This window comes from Camelus ferus, chromosome 20 (assembly GCF_009834535.1).
Source record: "Camelus ferus isolate YT-003-E chromosome 20, BCGSAC_Cfer_1.0, whole genome shotgun sequence".
Lineage (NCBI taxonomy): Eukaryota > Metazoa > Chordata > Mammalia > Artiodactyla > Camelidae > Camelus > Camelus ferus.
Window position 1 is genome coordinate 33457649 of NC_045715.1, and position 21057 is coordinate 33478705.

General features: G+C 37.0%; 1 protein-coding gene and 1 non-coding gene across 2 annotated transcripts; both read right to left on the minus strand.

Moving 5' to 3' along the window:
• Positions 1-4612: 4612 nt before the first annotated feature.
• On the minus strand, positions 4613-4684 carry TRNAA-UGC. Its single transcript has one exon. It is a non-coding gene; the product is annotated as a tRNA-Ala (tRNA).
• A 12033-nt stretch (positions 4685-16717) lies between these two features.
• Positions 16718-20274, minus strand: LOC116658125 (beta-defensin 133-like). The gene is made up of 2 exons (XM_032462357.1): positions 19990-20274; positions 16718-16872 (listed from the first exon to the last, which is right to left on the minus strand). The coding sequence occupies exons 1-2, from the start codon at positions 20045-20047 to the stop codon at positions 16718-16720; spliced, it is 213 nt and encodes a 70-aa protein (XP_032318248.1). The 5' UTR covers positions 20048-20274.
• Between the last annotated feature and the right edge of the window lie 783 nt (positions 20275-21057).

Consider the following 21057-nt stretch of genomic DNA (forward strand, 5'->3'; position numbering starts at 1 on the left):
TGCACCCCAATGTTCATAGCAGCACTATTTATAGTAACCAAAACATGGAAACAGCCTAAATGTCCATCAACAGGTGAGTGGATAAAGAAGAGGTGGTATATTTATACAATGGAATACTACTCAGCCATAAAAACCAACAACATAATGCCATTTGCAGCAACAAGGATGCTCCTGGAGAATGTCATTCTGAGTGAAGTAAGCCAGAAAGAGAAAGAAAAATACCATATGAGATCGCTCATATGTGGAATCTAAAAAACAAAAACAAAAACAAACAAACAAACAAAAACAAAGCGTAAATACAGGACAGAAATAGACTCATAGACAGAGAATACAGACTTGTGGTTGCCAGAGGGGCAGAGGGTGGGAAGGGATAGAATGGGATTTCAAAATTGTAGAATAGATAAACAAGATTATACTGTATAGCACAGGGAAATAAACACAAAATGTTATGGTAGCTCACAGAGAAAAAAATGTGACAATGAGTGTGTATATGTCCATGTATGACTGAAAAAATGTGCTGAACACTGGAATTTGACAACATTGTAAAATGATTATAAATCAATAAAAAATCTTAAAAATAAAAGAAAACAACCAACCAGCCCGCCAAGAAATTCCTTCCCCAAATACAGTTTCCATGAGAAAAATTAATTTAATGGAAGGATCTCAGTGAGAGAATACTCTCGAGGTAACACAAATAAAAGGGTAATCTATAAAAGAAATGAACATAAACTGAGTAAGCTTCTCAAAAAATTTGACTAGCATGCTAAAAATAAACAGAAGGCTATGAAACAAAAACAGTTGGATATGGATCAAGAACTGTTGGATAAAGAACACATCAGTAATCTCAGAAACAGGAAAATACAGTCACTGAAATGTATTACCCCTCACTTGCAGAGGAAATCTTTTGCTCCTTCAAGATTGAATGGATGGAGGTGATTTTGTCGTGAAAGAATTAGGGACTTCACAGGGTTGTTACCCACTAGTTAACCCCTGATTGGATCATCTGCAATAAAGCTTTGACTCTGCCCAGCAGGAAAAATAAATAAATAAATAAAGCATTAAGATTAAATGTCAAGGCTTCCCGAGTCAATGAAGTACCTTTTCCCTAAACCACATTAACAGCCTTTAACCTAACCATGCTCTGCAAAGCCTACATTGATAGGCGCTGCCTTGTGAAAACCAGAGCTAGGAGGGAAAAGGAGCAGCATTTATCTCAAGCATTTATTTCAAAGTCAAGTCAACTGGTCACGTACTTAGATTCCTTAATATCTAAGATCCATACAGTCATCTACTTGAAATAGCCATGAATCTTAGCCTTCTGCCGAACTCCGACCATCATTCATTACTTGCAGGGTCCTCCATGCTAACAGGGCCACTGCTAGTTCCGTCTAGATGATATTTCTAGGAAAAAAAAGAAGTCATCTGTCAGATGACCATTGGAGTACTATTTTTACAATAAAAAAAGTATTTATTGCAATCGCTTAAATGGTGACAGAACATTTGTTAAATCATTTTATGCGTACATGACTCTACTTCATGCCAAATAAGAAGAGACACATAGGTGCAGCCCGTGTAGGCCCTCGGGGTCTGGATTGTGTGGTGTGTTAGAAGCGCGCGCAGCGAGCCAAGAAGCTGTCAGCACCACGAGTGCTGGTGCCAGGAGGGGCCTGAGCAGACTGCGCGGTGCTGACACCCTGCTTTCCCTGACAGTGGTGCTGATGACGAGAAGGACACCGCTGCTGTTGTTCTGGTCCTTGTCAGAACAAGGAATCACAAGTAGGTCTGCTTGAAGCAGGCTTTCCGTATCTTCCAGGAACCAGACACAAAGCATCCGTAGTCTGTGTGAGATGGGAGATGAGGGGCAGGCTGCAAGGACCAGCTGGGACTTGTAGACACAGAGCTTTCTCTTCTATAGCTGTGTTTCTTTCTCATCGCAAATGACATCGATGAGAATGTAAGAGAGTCACTCTTCAGCCTAATCCCCAAAATTATAACTCCAATTCTACCACTAAGTTATATCCACAGCAAATGTAAGATCAGATAAGCAGAATTTACGCAAGTATCCAGTGTTTGTAGCCAACGTAAGAAAAAAAATCCCAACACATAAGTAAAGAATAATTAAGGCACCAATCCAATCTGACCCAATCTGTTATAGGAGACTTGACAGTATCCTGTCAAGGCAGTCATTCAGCAACAAGAACATTATAAAGAATTCTTCAGTAATCAGTTACTAAAATTATTACTGCATGCCATGGATATTCTTCATTTGAATGTGATAACCGTTTGTATAGCATTATGAGGATATGGTTTGCAATCAGTTTTCCTTATTAAGACTGTAGTAGACCAGACGGTATTTTTTTGCCTACATGTTCACAACAAAATCGATTACAAGGAACACCGATCATGATGTTAATAAGGTTCTGAAAAAAAATTTTTTTAAAACGTCAAAGCAGTTTCTGTGGTTTGCAATTACTGTGTGACCTCCTAATATGTCCTAGAACTAAATATGTATTTGTATATGTATGTCTGTATTTATATAAACATGTATGAATGAAGATTATATGTATCTCTTCACAAACTAGCAGCTCTGCCTTCTGTGAAAGTATGACCCTGTGCATGTACTCGGGGTTACTGGCGGGAGTATTTGGCATACAGAGAGGAGTAACTGGCAATATGTCATGCCCACAGTACAGTTTGTTTTCTTTATTTTAATTTTAAGGAGTAGTAAATCTGTTGAATTAAAAAATGAAAGGACTTTCTGGACGGAGTGTTTGGAATCCTCTGCCCTTCTGATGGGTTTAATCATATATTCATAATGATGTACTGAAAACTTAACTGTATTTTGGAGGTACTTTAAAGCAGATAAAGCAAGTATCTTTTTTGCTAAGGATTTTACAATTCAGCTTGATCAACAGATATTTTGTGGGCACATACTGTTAAGCGCTGAGGATTTATTATTTTGCACTTGGGATTCGTAATTCTCACCACCCTCACCCTGCCCCCTGGCACCCATATCTTTCTCCGGTTACTGCCTGTCCAAAGTTCAACTCAGTTCATCTCTGACGTAAAGAATTTAAGTAAAGCTATTGATAGCTTTCTTCAGAGAACCCTTTCAGCATTTTCTAAATATCTACCCACTTTGCACACAGACTCTCTAATCTTGTATTGTTTATACCTACTGTGTACTGTCTCTGTGCCCCACTGATTCTGAAAGTCCCTGCGTAAGTTTAGACAGTGCTTGATTTCTCATAATGCAGGTTTGCACCTGTTCTCAAAACCTTAGTATCTCTATCTGATGGCAGAACCCATTTACAAGATGTGGAGCTCACCTGAGCTCATCATGACCAGAGATACATGATAGCACTTGGGACGTGGGGTTTGGAATCAGGCTGTTAGGGTTCTAATCCCAACTCTGCTCATGGTGCTATGTGGTTGACCTTAGCCTCTCTCCAGCTTCCTTACCTATAAACTGGGATAGCCTAACTCATAGATTTCTGTGATGCAGATAAGAAAATGCATATTAAATCCCTAGGGCGTGTTCTAACACGTGTAAATACTCAAATATTTGCTATATTTATTTGCGTGTATCTCTGCTTTATATATATTATAGGATATAACTAAAGTTTTCTGGTAATGAAATGAACTTAACAATAGAAATTAGTTTACTCAACAATATGTTTTACTACCAAGTCAATGTTTTGGGTTCATATGTTTATTTTCAGTGAAATGTTAAATTAAGATGCAGAGAGAAACTGAAGGTTAGCTTGCTAAATAGATGCGAGGTGTATGTATCAGTGTTAAGACCCAAAGGCCACACTTTATTGCAGCAATTAGCAATTATATTCCCAATTCAAATAGATACACCTTTAGGAATGAAAAAAAAAAACCCCATAGATACATATGAGAAGTGTTAGTGGATTCTGATATCAAAATGCTTTACTACTCACAGTGATACATAATTTAGAACAAGAAAAATGGTTGGCTTCCAGCTAGGCAAGATACTGTGTACAGAGCAGATTCCATTTTCAATAATTGGAGTTTGGTTTTTTTTTTAATTTGAAAATTTGAAGTATTTGACTTTGGCTTTAGATGCCTTTTTAAGTACACAAATAAGATAATATTCAGATAAATAGCCATTGTGTTCATCTTGAGACAGCTATTCATGACTTCTCTATGGGAGCATCTAAGTACCCGTAGAAGAATAGGAGGAGCATTCAGAATGAGGAAGGAAAGAGTGTTCCCTGGCCTGTGCTCAGGAGGCGACATGAGGTACATGAGGTACATGAGGAGGTGTAAGGAAGGTGTGCTAGTGCTGGAGAAAGCCTCGCAGACGTCCCCGTACATAGTTACTGGTGTCAAGCCCTCGAGAATTGCTGCTCAGGGTGGCCTGTGCACCAGCAGTTTTAGCTTTGCCTGACCCAGAGTCTTAGTCCATTTAGATACTAAACATTTAGATTGTTGACATAATTATTTCTTATTTTAGCAAGAAGTGGCCTTACATAGTCTTTGCTTCTTGCATTTCTGGGCATAACTGGAGTGGAAAGATCCTTGAACAAGGCTGGGGTTAATCCGTTGATAACTTATTTATAATTTTATTATTTATTATTTTTAATGGAGGTACCGGGGATTGAACCCAGGACCTCGTGCATGCAAAGCATGTGCTCTACCACTGAGCTACACCTTCCCCCAATCCGTTGATAACGTACAGTTGGTCCTCTGTGTCAGCAGCTCCTCTGCATCAGAGGATTCACACCAACTATAGGTTGTATGTACTGGAGTGTTTACTATTTTGTTTTTTGTTTTTTAAGGAAAAGGAACGATTTATTACTTGTAGTAAGTAAGGAGAACCCCAGGTATTTTTACAATGCTGTGTCTTCTCAAATAGCAAAATTGGGGAATTTTTCAGCTAAGGGTACATGCATATTCATGAAGGGGCTTGGGTTGTATATGCGTATTCATGAAGGGGTTTGAGCAGAAGAGAATTCAGCATAGAATTGGGGCAAAGGTTGACAGAGTCCAAGCTGTAGTTTATTGAAGTCATGAGAGTCAGAAAAGGTCAACATCATGATCCATTAAATTGCAGTTGATCTGATGGTTGAAGACCCCAGGGGGAGTTTAAATTTTCACTTAATATGATAACTCTGGGTCCATCCCTGTTGCTGCACATGCAGTGTTTACTGTTGAAAAATACCTGCGTGTAAGAGGATCCAAGAAGTATGAACCCACATTATTCAAGGGTCAACTGTATACAGAAGATGCATGTATTGGTTTCTCTTCCTGTACCTTGAAGGGACTGCGATGCTTCTCGAAGCATCGAGAAGTCTAAATGTTATCAGTCTTTATGATACACGGTAAGAGTAAGCCATTATTCAAAAGTCATTATTTTTCTAGAGCTCATCTATGAAATTAGTACTTAGATAGCTAAAAACACCTAAAATAAAGCATAAAAGAATGAAAGGAAGTGGGGAGAAATGGTTTATTAAAGTTTCTGAGAACTAGTATTTACATATTTCTACTTTTACACAAGTTTGGCTAAGGAGTTAGTGGCTTGTTACCTGTATCTTTTTTTTTTTTTTTTGATAATGTTTAGGATTTGCTTTCCTAACAGCTTTCATATATAACATACAGCAGTGTTAATTACATTAATCATGTTGTAATTACATCCCCTGTACTTATTTATCTTATAACTGGAAGTTTGTACATTTTGACTATTCTCATCCAACCTCCCTCCCCCATCTCTGGTAACCACAGTCCTGATCTCTTTTTCTGTGAGTTTGTTTGTTTGCTTGTTTCTTTTTTGAAGTATCTAAAACACTACATTCATTTCTTGTGTACAACATAGTGATACAAAATGTTCACTGTAAGTCTAGTTGCCACCTGTCATCATACAAAAAATTTACATGATTATTGACTATATTCTGCATACTGTACACTTCATCCCTCTACTCATTTATTTTGTGAGTGGAAGTTTGTACCTCTTAATTTACTTCATGTATTTCACCCACTGCTCTAACACCCTCCTTCCCTCTGGCAACCACCAGAGAACAGTTTGTTCTCTGTATCCATGACACTGTTTTTGTTTTGTTATGTTTGTTCATTTGTTTTTTAGATTCCACATATAAGTGAAATAATATGGTATCTGTCTTGCTCTGTCTGACTTACTTAGTATAATACCCTCTAGGTCCATCCATGTTGTAGCAAATGACATAATTTAATTCTTTTTTATGGCTCAGTAATATTCCATCCATTCCAATGGGTATCTTCTTTATCCCTTCATCTGCTGATGGATACTTAGGTTGCTTCCATATCTTGGCTACTGTGAATAATGTTGCAATGAACATAGGGGTGCATATATCTTTTCTAACTAGTCTTTTTGTTTTCTTTGGATAAATACCCAGAAGTGAAATTTCTGGATAGTGGGTAGTTCTATTTTTAATTTTTCGAGGAGCCTCCATACTGTATCCCATAGTGGCTGCACCACTTTGCATTCCCACCAACAGTGCATGAAGGTTCCCTTTTCTCAGCATCCTCACCAACATTTGTTACTTCCTATCTTTTTGATAATAGCCATTCTGACAGGTGTGAGGTAATCTCTCATTGTGGTTCTGATTTGCATTTTCTGAATGATTATGATGTTGAGCATCTTTTCATGTGTGTGTTGGCTAGCTTTGTGTCTTCTTTCTAAAAATGTCTGTTCTGTTCCTCTGCCCATTTTTAAATTGGATTATTTTTTTTTTGATGTTGAGTTATATGAGTTTTTTCTTTTTGATTTGGATATTAACTTCTTAACCGACATATTGTTCACAAATATCTTCTCCCATTCAGTAGGCAGCCTTTTCATTTTGTTGATAGTTTCCTTTGCTGTGCAAAAGCTTTTTAGTTAAATGTAGTCCCATTTGTTTATTTTTGCTTTTGTTTTCCTTGCCTGAGGACACAAGGGTGCCCATTCTTGCCAGTTTTATTCAAGTGTTAGCCACAGCCATCAGATACGTAAAAGAAATAAAAGGCATCCAGATTGGAAAGGAAGGAGTAAAACTGTCACTGTTTGCAGATGAAATGATACTATACACAGGACATTCTAAGAAACCACCAAAAACTATTAGAATAAATAAATTCAGCAAAGTTGCAGGATACAAAAGAAACATACAGAAACCTGTTGCATCTCTATACATTAATTATTAAGTATCATAAAGAGAAAGTAAGAAAACAATTGCATTTACAATTGCATTAAAAAGAATAAAATACCTAGGAATAAATCTAAGGAAGTAAAAGACCTGCACTCGGAAAGATGTAAGACATTGATGTTGGTAAAACCGAATGGCTCTGTGCAGAAGAATGAAACTGGACTACTTTCTCACCACCTTCTTGTTCGGAAATCCATGATTCTCTAGCCCTTACTTTCTAAATTTTGTTGTCGTGGCTTGGTTTCTTTATACAGTCAAGGTCCGTCGTAGTATCTGTGAGAAGACCTAAAGTCTTTGAGATAGGATTCATCTCAACTCATTCAAAGAAGACAGGGAAATGTTTATTCTACAGCTTTGGGGTACCCACTGTTTGTGAGGTATTGTGGTAAATCTTGACAGGATTTAGGCTTCCACATTAAGATTTCTTAGAAAGAGGTGAAGACACACAGGAACAACTAAAATCTGATTTAAAATGTAAAAGTGACAAATTCTCTTTGAGTTCAGGGCAAATCAGAACTGCATTAATAAAAAGTAGGAGAAGAATCAGAATATCTTTCATGGTGTAGATTAAAAGGAGCAGGAGAATTTCAATAAGTAGAAACTATGGGGAGAGGTTATTTCTAGTGTGGACAATACTGATAGTATAACACAGTTTGTAAAAGAAAGAACACTTTAGGGAGAAAGTTCAGTTTTCCTGGAGTGTAGTTTAGGTAGGGTGTGTTTTTGAATGTTGAGGGAGGTAGAGAAACCTTTTCCTTTATTTGAAAGGAATGATCATGTTAAGATTTTATTTTTTATTTTAAGGGGAACAGGTGTTGACAGAGAAAAACAGGCAAAATAGAAAGTTGCAACCTTTATTTCTGTATTCTTAAATGGTTTAAATTATTATTTTTTTATACAAAATAATGGATAAGGTTATCTCCTGTGCATAATGCTTTTTATCTAGAGTGTCTTTGTGATGTCCTTTCTCTGCCGGGGAGATGTTCAGGTTTGAAATCTGTATTGAAGCAATTGATCTCAATATAGAATATACTAGAACATGTAAACCATGCTGGGAATTGTCATCTTGGGTGAAGTGAGCAGTTTCCTTTATCTTACCATGAATTTGTTATTTATAATGAGTAAAAAGAAAAATCTAAAAATGAAAGAATGTTTCTATTTTATTTTTTGTAGTTAAATAGATTATATAGAATTCCTATAAACAGTAGTACAAACACATTTGAATTATTAATTCACTCTGTTTTTGTTTTGTTTTGTTAAAATAGATGATTTGGAAAATTTGGGGAATTTTAACTTCCTTTCAATTCCTTCTTTCCTTCCTTCCTTCTTTTCTTTTTTCATCATGTTGATGTTTTAAATTGTGTCGCAAAGCTCATCTTTTGGGGAATTTCCATACTGCCTCTTTGGGGAGTTAATAATTTATCACCTTTGCATCCTTACACAAATTAACCACAATACAACATCTTTCTCTGGGCTACCTTTGCAATTGTAAATGGTATAATTGTTTTAGTGGCTTGCACAAATCAATAGTCAGGGACATTTTAATTAAATGTAAAGTGTTAATTGCCTTTCATAAGCAAATTTAGTGTGGGGAACAAAACAGACCACTAAAAAATAGAAATATTGGTTAGTTTATTTGGATTTAGCTGTATTGAAGTCTTAAGTGATTGCTCAGATCTTCAGAGGAGATGGAAAGGGTAGAAAAAGGCAGTACATGTAGCAGTTTTTTTTTTTTTTTTTTCATCACACACTTAAACAGCACTGTTAGGAAGGAAGATATGTCCCTTCTTCTTTTTTTTTTTTAATCTGTACTGAAATGTATTTCAATTCTGGTCTTGATGTGGTGACCAGAGGACAGAGACGTTAGTTTTGGTTGGGAGACATAAACATCTAACCTTGAGTCTAATCATATTTCCCTTCTTAATGTGATCCTTGTGCTGGTGAAAAGTGAAAAAAGGACAACTTTGGGGAAAGAGTCTCCCATGCACAGAAGGGGTTGCAGATTGACAGTGAGGGGGCTAAATCCTCCCAGCTCACCTCCGCCATCTCAGCCAAGCAGGAGCCGGCAGCCTCTGAAGTGCCTGCTCAGGATTCACATCCTGTGACCTGCTCAGCTCCTGGCCTCTGCAGAGACCAGCAGTGGGGGAGCCAATTCCTGCCAGTCTGTCATGGGGACCCCTCACCCAGGAGTAGCTGATCTGGGGTCACTTCTTTCACAGCTGTCCCATATCCTGGCTGTGAACAGCTATGAACCAGTGAGGACTTGCTCCCAGTAGTGATCAGGTGGGGGTTGACATTAGAGACCTAGAAGTAAAGACTGCATAATAATTCCCTGGAATCGTCCAAGTCTCCACTCATCTTGCTACAGTTCTGAAATGAGATCTTAAAAATCCCTGCAAATCCTTTTTCACTTTAGTGGCTGTACATGTTACTCTCTGTCTGGTCTCCATTTCTCTCTGCACAAGCAGTTTTAGGCTTTATTTAAGTGTTGCATTTCCAAGTGTTCATGACTCTGTGCAGGGCTCGCCACACATCACTCATGCCTTATTTTACTGGGCGAGCGGGTAATTAGCATCTTTCACAATTAGCCAGGATTTGCTCTGCTAATTTCATTCCCTGATGAAGGTGCTAACTTGGCGTGAAACTGTAATATGTTGGGTGATTTATTAATTCTCCACTGATGGGTGGAAATCACATGCCGGGCCTTTACTGTTGAGAAAGTTAACAGCATCCATTTGTAAGAGATGGTATTTGAAAAGTGATGTTGGTGTGATTGAATGTGTGAATGTATAATGAAGTCAACCCAGATAGCCCCTTTCTGATTAAATTGTATTAAAATTATGTGGCAGTTCCTTGGAAAGAGACTCTTAAGGAAGAAATATGTGCTCATCTTTTAAGAGTAGCTGTCAGTCACAGTGTTGTCACTGGGGGCTATAGAGGAAAAAGTCATACCTGTTTTTTAAGCAACAAATAGAAGAAACCATACTGATAGGAAGGCCCTTTGCCTAAACAAGCTGTAATGTATAACTTTGAAAAACACAGGGAGCAAACTTCTTTAAGAAATCCCCAAATTGAGATTTTTGGCACATAAACCACTAGATTTGCGATTACGGGTTTCCCTTATCTTATTTCCACTCCAGGCATAAGCCTTTGATATTTAGGATGAGAATTCACAGTCAAGAAATATACTGAACACTAGGTTTCTGACAACACTTTTCCTGTCCCTTTTTCTCATTTATCTTGAGTTTCCCCCCAAAATCCTATGTTTTAAAAATAGTTCTTTTATCCAGAAGAAATCTGTAGGACATCATCACCTTAACCAAGTGATTAAAGTTAACGTCATCGATGGTGGGGAAAACTGACATTATGTGCCTCTTGATGAGTTGCTTTAAGAAGGACAATTTATGCAGTATTCTTGCCCCAGATTAAATACTCAAGTATCAGATACTCATCAGGGAGAAACAACAGAAATCGAGGAATATACTATAAAGTAACTTTTCCTAAATAATTTTGAAGTAGTCTTTAAAAGGATCAGTGTCAGGAAAGAAAACGAATGGCTTAGGAACGGTGTCAGACTGAAGGAGCCTAAGAGATATGAAAACTAACTTGCGTGGTCTCCTGTTGGATCTTTGTTGGGGTAAATTGCTATAAATACATTATTGAGGCAGTTTGGTAAAATATCGTATGGACTTTATATTAGACAACAGTGATTCATCAGTTTTGTATTTCTTGAATTTTATAAGCGCACTGTGACTATGTAAGACAGTGTCTTTGTTCTATGAAGATATACACTGAAAAATTCAGAGGTGAAAGGTAACTAGATCTGCAACTTACTCCCATATGGTTCAGTCAATAAATAATATACACTGTGTGTCTGTTAAGAGAAAGTGAAAGAACGATAAGTATATGTAGCAAAGCGTTTACTATTAGTGCATTTAAGGGAAGGCATCTAGGAATTTATTATACTCTCCTTACAATTTTCTGCAGGGTTATTTTTCTTCAAAATAAAAAGTAAAAAGACTTATGTGGAATTACATCAGATAAATCATGTACATCATAACTGATGTATTTTCCATTGGTATCAGTTTTTAAAAGTCCTCCAGACTCAATTAGATTTAACTTTTAAGAATGGAAGAATCATATTCTCAGTAATTATATAATTCAGTATGCTCACATACGGAAGATCTTAGACCTTTCCAGTCAAACAAAATCACAGAGGACTAGAGTATTTAGAACTTGGAAGGATATTGGAAAAGATTGAAAATAATTTCTTAGTAAGAATTCTATATCCACCCAAGCGGTAAATCAAGAGTGATTTTAAAAGACATTTGCCTACATGTAAATCTTCAAACTATCAATTTGCCATTCACTCTTTTTTAAAATGTTATTTTATTTTTTATTGAAGTGTAGTTGATTTATAATATTGTGTTAGTTTCAGGTGTAGAGCATAGTGATTCAATATTTTTACAGATTACACTTTATTATAGGTTAATGGCTATAGTTCCTTATATATCACTGTTACTTAATTATTTCATGTATAGTAGTTTGTATCTGTTAATCCTATACCCCTAATTTGTCCCTTCCCACTTCCCTCTTTCCTTTGGTAACCACAAATATGTTTTCTATATCTGCGAGTCTGTTTCTGTTTTGCAAATACATTTATTTTTGTTTTTTTTTAGATTCCACATGTACAGTGTTTACATTTCTCTGTCTGACTTATTTCAATAAGCATAATATTCCCTAAGCCCATTCATGTTGCTGCAAATGACAGGATTTCATTCTTTTCTAGGGCTGAGTAATACTCTATTGTGTGTGTGTGTATATATATGCTCTCCCTCTAATCATCTGTTGAGGAGCACTTGAGTTGCTTCCATGTCTTAACTGTTGTAAGTAGTGCTGCTATGAACATTGGGGTGCATATTCACTAATTCACACTTTAAATGAGTGTTTTTTTCTGGATATATACCCAGGAGGGAAATTGCTGAAATCATATGGTAGTACTATTTTTAGTATTTAAGGAACCCCCATACTATTTTCCATAGTGGCTGCACCAATTTACATTTCCACCAACAGGGTACGCTGGTCCCCTTTTTTCCACACCCTCTCCAGTGTTTGTTATCTGGAGGCTTTTTGATGATGGCCATTTGGACAGGTATGAGGTAATATCTCATTGCTGTTTTATTTTCATTTCTCTAATAATTAGTGATGTTGAATATCTTTTCATGTGCCTCTTAGCCATCTGTATTTCTTCTTTGGAAGAATGCCTATTTGAGTCTTCTGCCCATTTTTTTATTGAGTTGTTTGGTTTTATTGATATTAAGTTTTATGAACTATTTGTATAGTTTGGATGTTAACCTCTTGTCAGTCACATCATTTACAGATATTTTTTCCATTCTACAGGTTGTCTCTTAATTTTGTCAGTGGTTTTCTTTGCTGTGCAAAAGCTTTTATTTAATTAGATCCCATTTGTTTATGTTTGCTTTTTTTTGCCTTAGGAGACTCTGTGCTCTGTATATCAAAACGTGTCAGGAATAAAAACGAGAAGGAAAATGTTAGCTTTGTTAACTTGGTGAGGGTTAGTTATCCTTAGAGATATACTTTTGATTGTGAATGATTACATTAGACTGTATGCATAGATAAAAATAATTCCAAACAGGGGAGTGTCTCATCACTAGTCAAACACTGCATGGAATCTTGCATTTGATTCTAGGAAAGAAAATGGAATAGAGTGGAAGTCCTGGAGCAGTTTATAGGCAGCAGTGCCTGAATCGTATGAGGATGTGAAACCCCATTATATGAAAAGGAAAACAGAAGGTTTAGCAAAAGAAACATAAATTACAAAGAGAGACTGTCAGGGTATCTTTGGATATTTAAAAGTTGGACATGAGAAGGTGATCAGACTTGTTAAACAAAATCTCAAAGTATAGAACCAAGATGTGAATATTTCAGGGAAAGGGATCGAGGCTGATCGTGAGGAAGATGATTTTTCAGCCTGTTAGATCAGCTATCTAAAAGGGGAATCAGTTACTCCTGGAAGTTGCAAATTTCCTTTTATTCAAGTTGGGTAACTACTTGGTGGGAACATGTTAGAAAGAATTCAAGCGTCAAGTGGAGAATGGACTGAAAACAGAGAATGGTATCTTTTAATCTTAAATACTATTTCCAAAATGAATGAGCATGAAACTTGGACCATTACCCAGCACAAAGAACTGTTTGTGCCTGATTAGTCTGTTTATATGCCAAAGCCCAAAGAACTTCTCGAAAGATGCAATTTGTACAACCACTGAACTAAACACACTGGAACACTTGGATCTCTAAAATAAATTCTATGGTTAATATTAGAGCTGCTAGTTATGAATAAATTTAAATAGCATTTGCTCTTCTTCCTGATCTGTGTGTGTGTGTGTGTGTGTGTGTGTGTGTGTGTGTGTGTGTGTGTGTTAGAAACAGCTAGTCAACAACTATTTTTTGAGTGCCTAATCTATAGCATACTTTATTGGGTATTATGAGTATACAGAGATATATACTTACAGTTAACTCAAAAGGGTTTACCTTATTTCTCTTCTTTTTTCCTTTCTTTTCTCTTTTTCTCTCTCTACACATTTCTATACTCCAAACATCTTGATTTTTTTTTTTTTTACTTCTCATTGCACATAGATTTCAGCCCAAGCTTTGTCATTTGTTAGCTGTATAATTTGGTAAAATTACTAATCTCTTTAAATTCTAGTTTCCATATTTGTGAAAGATAATAATAGAACCAACTTCATAGTGGGGACTTAGTGAGATATGCTCATAGCTCTTAGCATATGGTAAGTGTTCATTCATTCACTCCTAGCTAGAGTATTGTTCAAATTCACTGTCATGTTTACCCTTATACTCTCTCATTAAACCCTTCTTATTCTTGGGTTCATTAGAACCTCCAACCAGCCACTACTCTCTACCACACTGCCCCCACCCACTCTTCTGTGGTTATCCTACTTTGTTTTGGAAAAGGATGGGCTTCCCACTTCAGTTTGAACCCCTGCACATCCAGTACCTCTACATTCAACTCTTGCCCCTACATGGGGAGATGGACAAATCTATTCTATAATGTCATTGAATTTTAGGTTGGGTAAATACTAGAATTTATCCCATCAACCCACTCATTTTAGAGATGAGGAACCTGGGATAACAAAGACAGGTCTGGCCTTTTTCAGATAACAGAGCAATAGGAACATGTAACAGCAGAGTGAAGTGCTCCTCTACTGTAAAGTATCCCATAACTCTAGCTCCAAACAGTCGTGCGTGACTTGAGAGAATAAAAGGAAAAGGAAGAAGGTCAGAGCCTGTAGTCTTCTAGGGCATATTGGACAATGCTTTGGGTAAGCATGTTACCTGGGGCCTGTATCAGCACGGCTTCAGACCATCACACAAGAAAGGGTATGGGGAGGAAAGCACAAGGGTGAGCAAGAGAGGGTGAGATTCGAATTACTTCCCTGCAGGACAGACGGCGGGTTCAGTTCCCCTGAGGGCGCAAGGAAGATTCTAGCAGGAGATGGCTATGCCTGGTGGGCAGCTTTCTTGGAGGCCACAAGCAGCAGAGATGTAAAGAGGAAAACTGACAGCCTAACGTGGAAGAAGAATAAGAGGGTTCTGGTTCTGTGGGTAAACCTCATATCATTCCGAGACTCCTGCATACTTCTGTGGTCTTGGCTGTGACAGTGAGCTAGTGATGTCCAGGAATTCATGGTAATATGCCCACAAACATACCAATAATTTAATTGAGTTTTAATTATTTCTACTGAATCCATACCTTAATTATAATGAAAAGTGAGTAGATGAGAAAGTTGGAAGTCCTACAGAGGAGGTAGTGGGATTCTTGGAATCCCGATGAGAAGGCACATTGTAATAAGGTAAAATGATAGTATTTTGATTGTGTTACTATGATTTTTCACAATTTTTGTCTAGAGAGGAGACTCTAATGACTTCTCTGTGGACTCAGCCACAGCCCGTGAGTGATGCTGGGTGTGAGAAAACTGGGAAGTACAACTTCTTTCTGTTTGACCCATGCTGGTGGTATTGGGAGCCTAGGGTTGTGTCACAGAATTCCTTTAGAAGGGATATGGAAATAATAGGTTAAAAATGGTGTCTTTTCTACCAAAATGGCTGAAATTTATTGACTTAATGAAAACTGTATTCTAGAGATGTCACCGTTCCTTCTACAATTCTCTTCCACAATCCAGATAGGGAAAGGGTGATACATCTGACACATGTCTGTACCAGACCCGTGAAGAGCCAACTTTCCAACAGGTTCCATAAATGTATAGCCAAACATTCTTATTAGGAGCATCCCACATAGAGAAATTTTATAGAGCAAAGATACAGGTGTACACAATGCTTCTGTTTTAGATTATAGTCTTAGGATGAATATTGCAATGGGTTTTTAAAATGTCTTCAGTGACCATATAATAGCCAAATATGGAGAAATAGTAGCGTGATTCAGACATGCTTTCTATCCCAAAGAAGCTTGCAGTTCAGTGCTGAGAAAAACACATAAAGAGATAATTCTGAAAGTATTTTTTTCTAGTCAGGAAGGATGTATGTACCTGTTTTTGAAGTTCTTATGTTCATTGTACAACAGAGCTTAATTTTTAGTTGTGTATAACTGCTTGATTAGCTGTATGGCCTCACAAACCCTCTAAGCATTATTTAACACGTCAGGTTAATTTAAGAACATTTACACACTGTTTGCTTTGAAGAATTAAGACCCCTGGTAATTTATGCCCTCAAATATATGTCTCTACCTATTTACTGTATATGTTTCATGGACATTGCATTGTTTTATAGACATGTTGTGGCAATCAAAACATTTCTGGATCTCAAAGCCATACATTAGTAAAAAATATATAAGGATAATGATTAATAAAATTCCTAATATTTTAGCAAACCAAGAATTTTTTTTGTAGTGATCACACTGAATTCTTTGTCCTCTGTTCTCTAGGTCTTAGCTATGGGACTCTCCCAGGTTTCATCAGACTTCCCCTGTTGTCTGTTTCCACTGTCATATATCTGTGCCTTGGTTTCAGATATGGCCTCTTGTTAAAATTCCTAGTTTAGGAGAACAAATATATAAAACTGAAGGGTTGAACTGACTCTTGGACTAACTGCTTGCAGTGAATCAGGTCCCTTGATCCACGACCTGATGATGAGCCTATGCGTTTCATTTCTTTGGTCTCTTTCAACATCTCCCTCATTTGGAGAAGTGTCCCTATCAGTTTGGACACCTTTGCATTGAAGGGACCTGACAATGACAAATTTTCTGGTGTCAATTAGCATCCTTCTACCAGTTAATAGGGAACTGATATCCAAAATGATGAAATGTTTTCACAGAACCACCCAATATTGGATATCTCTCACTGTTGTCAGATCCTTAGAAGAGAATCTAGTTCCTCAAATGAGGCGATATAATCAAGAAGGCAACACGTACTGTGCAGGAGTGCTTAGTCATTCAGGCTCATTTATTACTGATCCTTAAACTCGCTGAACTTTGTGTTTCAGGAATGCTGTCTTTTTATTTCAGACTTCTGTATACAACAATCGGCCTGTAGTTTTGTGCAGAAACCAATCTGTGTTTCAGAATCATAGCATTCGTATCTACAATTGCCTTTCTTGATAAAGCAACTATAGATGTCTTTCATGGCACATTTCACTGTTAAAAGGAAGGAAAAAAGCACATAAGTCATTTAATCATTATTCATGCCCTGAACTTGGAATAAATCCATTGTCGACATGAAAATTATTACAGCATCTGCACATGCTAAGTCCCCCTACCCCCTACTGTAGGGATTTAAAAGTCATTTCTTTTACTATTTTTCTGGCGAAGACAGTTTTGTGATATTTTCTGTTTCATTATCTGTTCTCTCTCCAATTTTTGGCTGCCCACTAGTGGCTGAAGCTTAGTTTTCCATGGAAATTTACAGATAGTTATTGTTAGATCCAGAGTCGCTTTGGAACAGACATCATATATTCCTGAGGGTACCTACCCACCTGCTAGTTTTTTCCTCTAATTCAAAAGAAAGTAAACACCTACATTTTTTGGCTTTGGGATTCAAAAATGGGAAAACCCATTCATGTGGTTTAGATTGCTCTCTCGCTTTTGTCTTTAGGACTCTCTCTGATGGGAAGAATGACTAGAACCCTAGCAGACACTGGGTTAAGAGGGATTCTCTGCACACACACACAGAGGTCTGAGGTGCTCAGGGAAGAAGAGTTGCTATGCTAGTGATGCCATTCGTGACCAGTCTTTGACACAGTGAAGAAGGGTGAAACTATTTAGCATTTCATCTTTTCTTTTCTCAGTCTCCTTTATAACATACTCAAGCCTCCATTGTTACATGTATCAACTCACAAACTCCTTCGTATCATGGATAGAAGACTTGATGTTTCACTGCTTCAAGAAATGCTTGCATTTTTAAATGGGTCACTAAGAGAGGGAGACTCACAAAATGAAAGCATTAAACATAATCATGGATGAACAGACATCAGCAAAGAAGGTGTATGAACAGTGTTCTTCCCTCTTTCCCTAGAATCTTAGGACCCAACTATGATGGAGTTGATGGAAGCCAATATTATTGATGCCTTCTGATTTCCGTAAACGTATGTTAGCCTAAAATCTCTGTTATTTGGATAACTAGGCCTTCAAGGAAAAAAGTCAAACCCATATTACACTGATTTTTTTTTGCCATATATTTTAGGCCATGTGATATCACTGTTCCATTGTATGAATTAATGATGTCTCCTTATTTGTAATATCTAGAGAGCTGTTATTTATTGCCTTTGATGCCAGAGGGAAAAGACATTATCTCACCAGCTTAAAAATTCATCCTCAAATTACACCGTCCTACATGAGGGGTGCGAAGCATGTATGTCGACTTAATTGGAATTTACAAATAACAGAAGATGACAGCTGTCAAGCACCAGTATAAGGAAAAGAATAGCATTATTTAAGTGGCAATTCTAAATTAGCATATTTCCACTAGAACAAAAATAACAAATATCTTTTCCCTAGATAACAGCTATTGCATCATATAAAAATGCGTATTTATGCCTAAGAAGGAATTGCAAATTTTTCAACTTTCAGATGCACGTATACAAGTCTCTGAGGTTTCATGAAGGTTCTCACATATGTTTTTCAAAAGTAAGTGGCAGGAGGGACACATGTAAATCATGATAACACAACTGAAATTAATATTTTATTACCCAAATGTGGTCATCCTATACACTAGTCTTCTCCATTTGCAGGAAACCTTTGTTCGGGGTTAATGGAAAAAGAATCCTGGTTTAGTTCAATTTGTCCTGAGCTTAGAAAGATGTAATAGAATAATAATCCTCATAATTTTCATCTGAGAAAATTTATTATAACTATACAATAATTCAGACCATTTGAATCTTTTACCCAAAATACTTCTAGGTGTTTGAGGTTTTTTTTATTTACTCCATGCTGGACTTACTGTTAGAGCACTTGGTGTTATCTGTGCTGTTAAGGAATGGAATTTGAGTTCCATTAGTAAACTTTGGAAGCTCTAGGCCACTCCTAAATCAGAAGTCCCTGGAGTTTTATTTGTTTGTTGTATTTGTTTTTAAGGTGAGTGGAGTTATTTTCTTGGGGCATGTGTTTTTAGTGTTCTTGCATATACGAGAAAAATACTTTTTCTGTCTCAGGTAGCCTGAAATATGTCAAAACATCATTTCCAATGACCTCTAATAGAATATTTCCAATTAATGATGTCTCCTTATTTGTAATATCTAGAGAGATATTATTTATTGCCTTTGATGCCAGAGGGAAAAGACATTATCTCACCAGCTTACAAATGCAAGAGACATCCCTTGGTTGCTAATCCAACCTAAGAGTGGGAAGTACCAAGGAGGGTGCACAACCCAAGCACATGAAACCCAACAGGGTAAATATCTCCTCCATTGTCTCCTACAGTGGTTATCAAGGCAGAGTCTCTTCCTCCAAAATGAGACACCAGGATGTTACTTTCTTTCTCGGATGTTCCAACACAATTTAAAAGTAGGTATAGTATTTAAGAAAGACATAATATATGGTAGTCCATATTAGGCACTTTGCATATTTACATATCAGTAATCCTTATGATAATATTATGAAGTAGCCTTCCTATACTTAATGCATAGATGTGGAAATTGATGCTGAAAGAATTACAACACCCTGATAGGTTTATAGAGCCAATAGGTGGCAGAAACCAAATCTGAACACAGCTATCGGTAGCTCTTAACGGCCATGATCATTTCCTTACCTAATTAGTATTCATTGCCATGTAATCACACCTGCAGTAAAAGAGCTTTTAAAATGTTTTTAGACTCTAAATCAGTTGAAAACACCATTTTTTTTTAAAAAAAATGAGAGTTCTTGAAGTAAATCATGCAATGTTATACAGCCAGATCTATCATTCAGTGTTAAGTTCGTGGAAAATCCATGGTTACTGTGTTACACACAGTGTCCCATAATTTCCCAAGGTTTCCAGATGATTATTCTTTAATATGCTGTCTAACTTGTCTTTCCGGATAGCCAGCCTATATGGAGAACAAGGCATTTGATCAAGTCCTTAAACTGTCTCCCATAGCGAGGACTCACCAGAAGCCTTACTTTTCAGTAAGATCGTAAGTCCTTTCTTAATGATTTACTCCGGGTGCCATCCCAAACCACTCCCTTGATAATTTAGTCACTCTTCTATCTCCAGCTGACATCAGCAAGACCTGTCCCTCCGTAAAGATTGCGACCGCTCAATTAACATTTCCATTTTACCTGGTGGCAATGGGGCCAGAAAGAACAATAAAACAAAGAGAAGGACAGGAGTCTTCATGATTGAAGAAAGTCAGTCAAATCGGCAGCTCTGGAGTCTTTCAGGAAGAAGAAAGGGGAGAGTGTATCTTTTTATATGTCTCTCCCTTCGGTGATATGAATGTAGTCATTCATGTTTATCAGAAGTAACACTCCTATTTAGCAGTGCCTGGGGCAAAAGTGCTGGACATTGTTTTTCTTTTATCTTCGAAATGTAAAGGGCTCATGATATCGCCAGCAGATGATTATGGCTTTTAACAGCTAGTTGCCTAAGTAATTCCGTATCACTGGGGATTTCCTACAGGAAGTCTGACGCATGTAAATACGAGAATTTTATCTTTGCTTTTCTTTTTCTATTTCTTAAAAAGCTACGCAAAATAAACTACTGAATTTTAAAAGTAGCAGAAATTCTTGTCTACTAATTTATTACTTTTTGCCACTAGAACCACTTTTCCCCTGTGATCGATAGTCATTATTAAAACCTTCTTCATCATTACAGAAATAAGTAATTCTTTGCTCTCTCTCTTATGCAGTGTGGATCTTAGAGACACTATAGGCATAAGACAATTTTACAATGAATACATGCACTCCCACACACATACAAGCGAAATAATAATGTATGTAATGTGTTTGCAGGATGCTAAATTGATGCCACCATCAATATATACTAAGTCATTAGAGAATGAATTATTTGAATGGTGTCTGTAAGGAGCTATTTTAGTTAAGATTGTGTAAGGGGGATGTTTAGCCAAAGATCCAAGTCAAATTTTGCTTTGCTTTGCTTTGAGTGTTCCTTTTTTAAGACGTTAGGAGTAACAGGATTATTGGAAAAGGTGGTTACTGTGGTTCATTGTAGAGAAGTATTGTTGAATAGTAAGAGCTAACTCTAGTCTATCATTTACTGTGTAGGCACTGTTTTGAACAGTGTGTATATAGTAACCATTTAATCCTTACAACATCCTGTAAGGTAGGTAAAATTATTTTCTACTTACCGATGTGGAAATGGAGACATAGGAGATTAAATCATTTGTC

Bases quoted from the DNA above. Each gene is read 5' to 3' on its own strand.
- LOC116658125 (XM_032462357.1), bottom strand. From the start codon at position 20,047: ATGAAGACTCCTGTCCTTCTCTTTGTTTTATTGTTCTTTCTGGCCCCA. The intron at 16,873-19,989 runs GTAAAATGGAAA...TCCTTTTAACAG, and splicing joins TCTGGCCCCATTGCCACCAG to TGAAATGTGCCATGAAAGAC.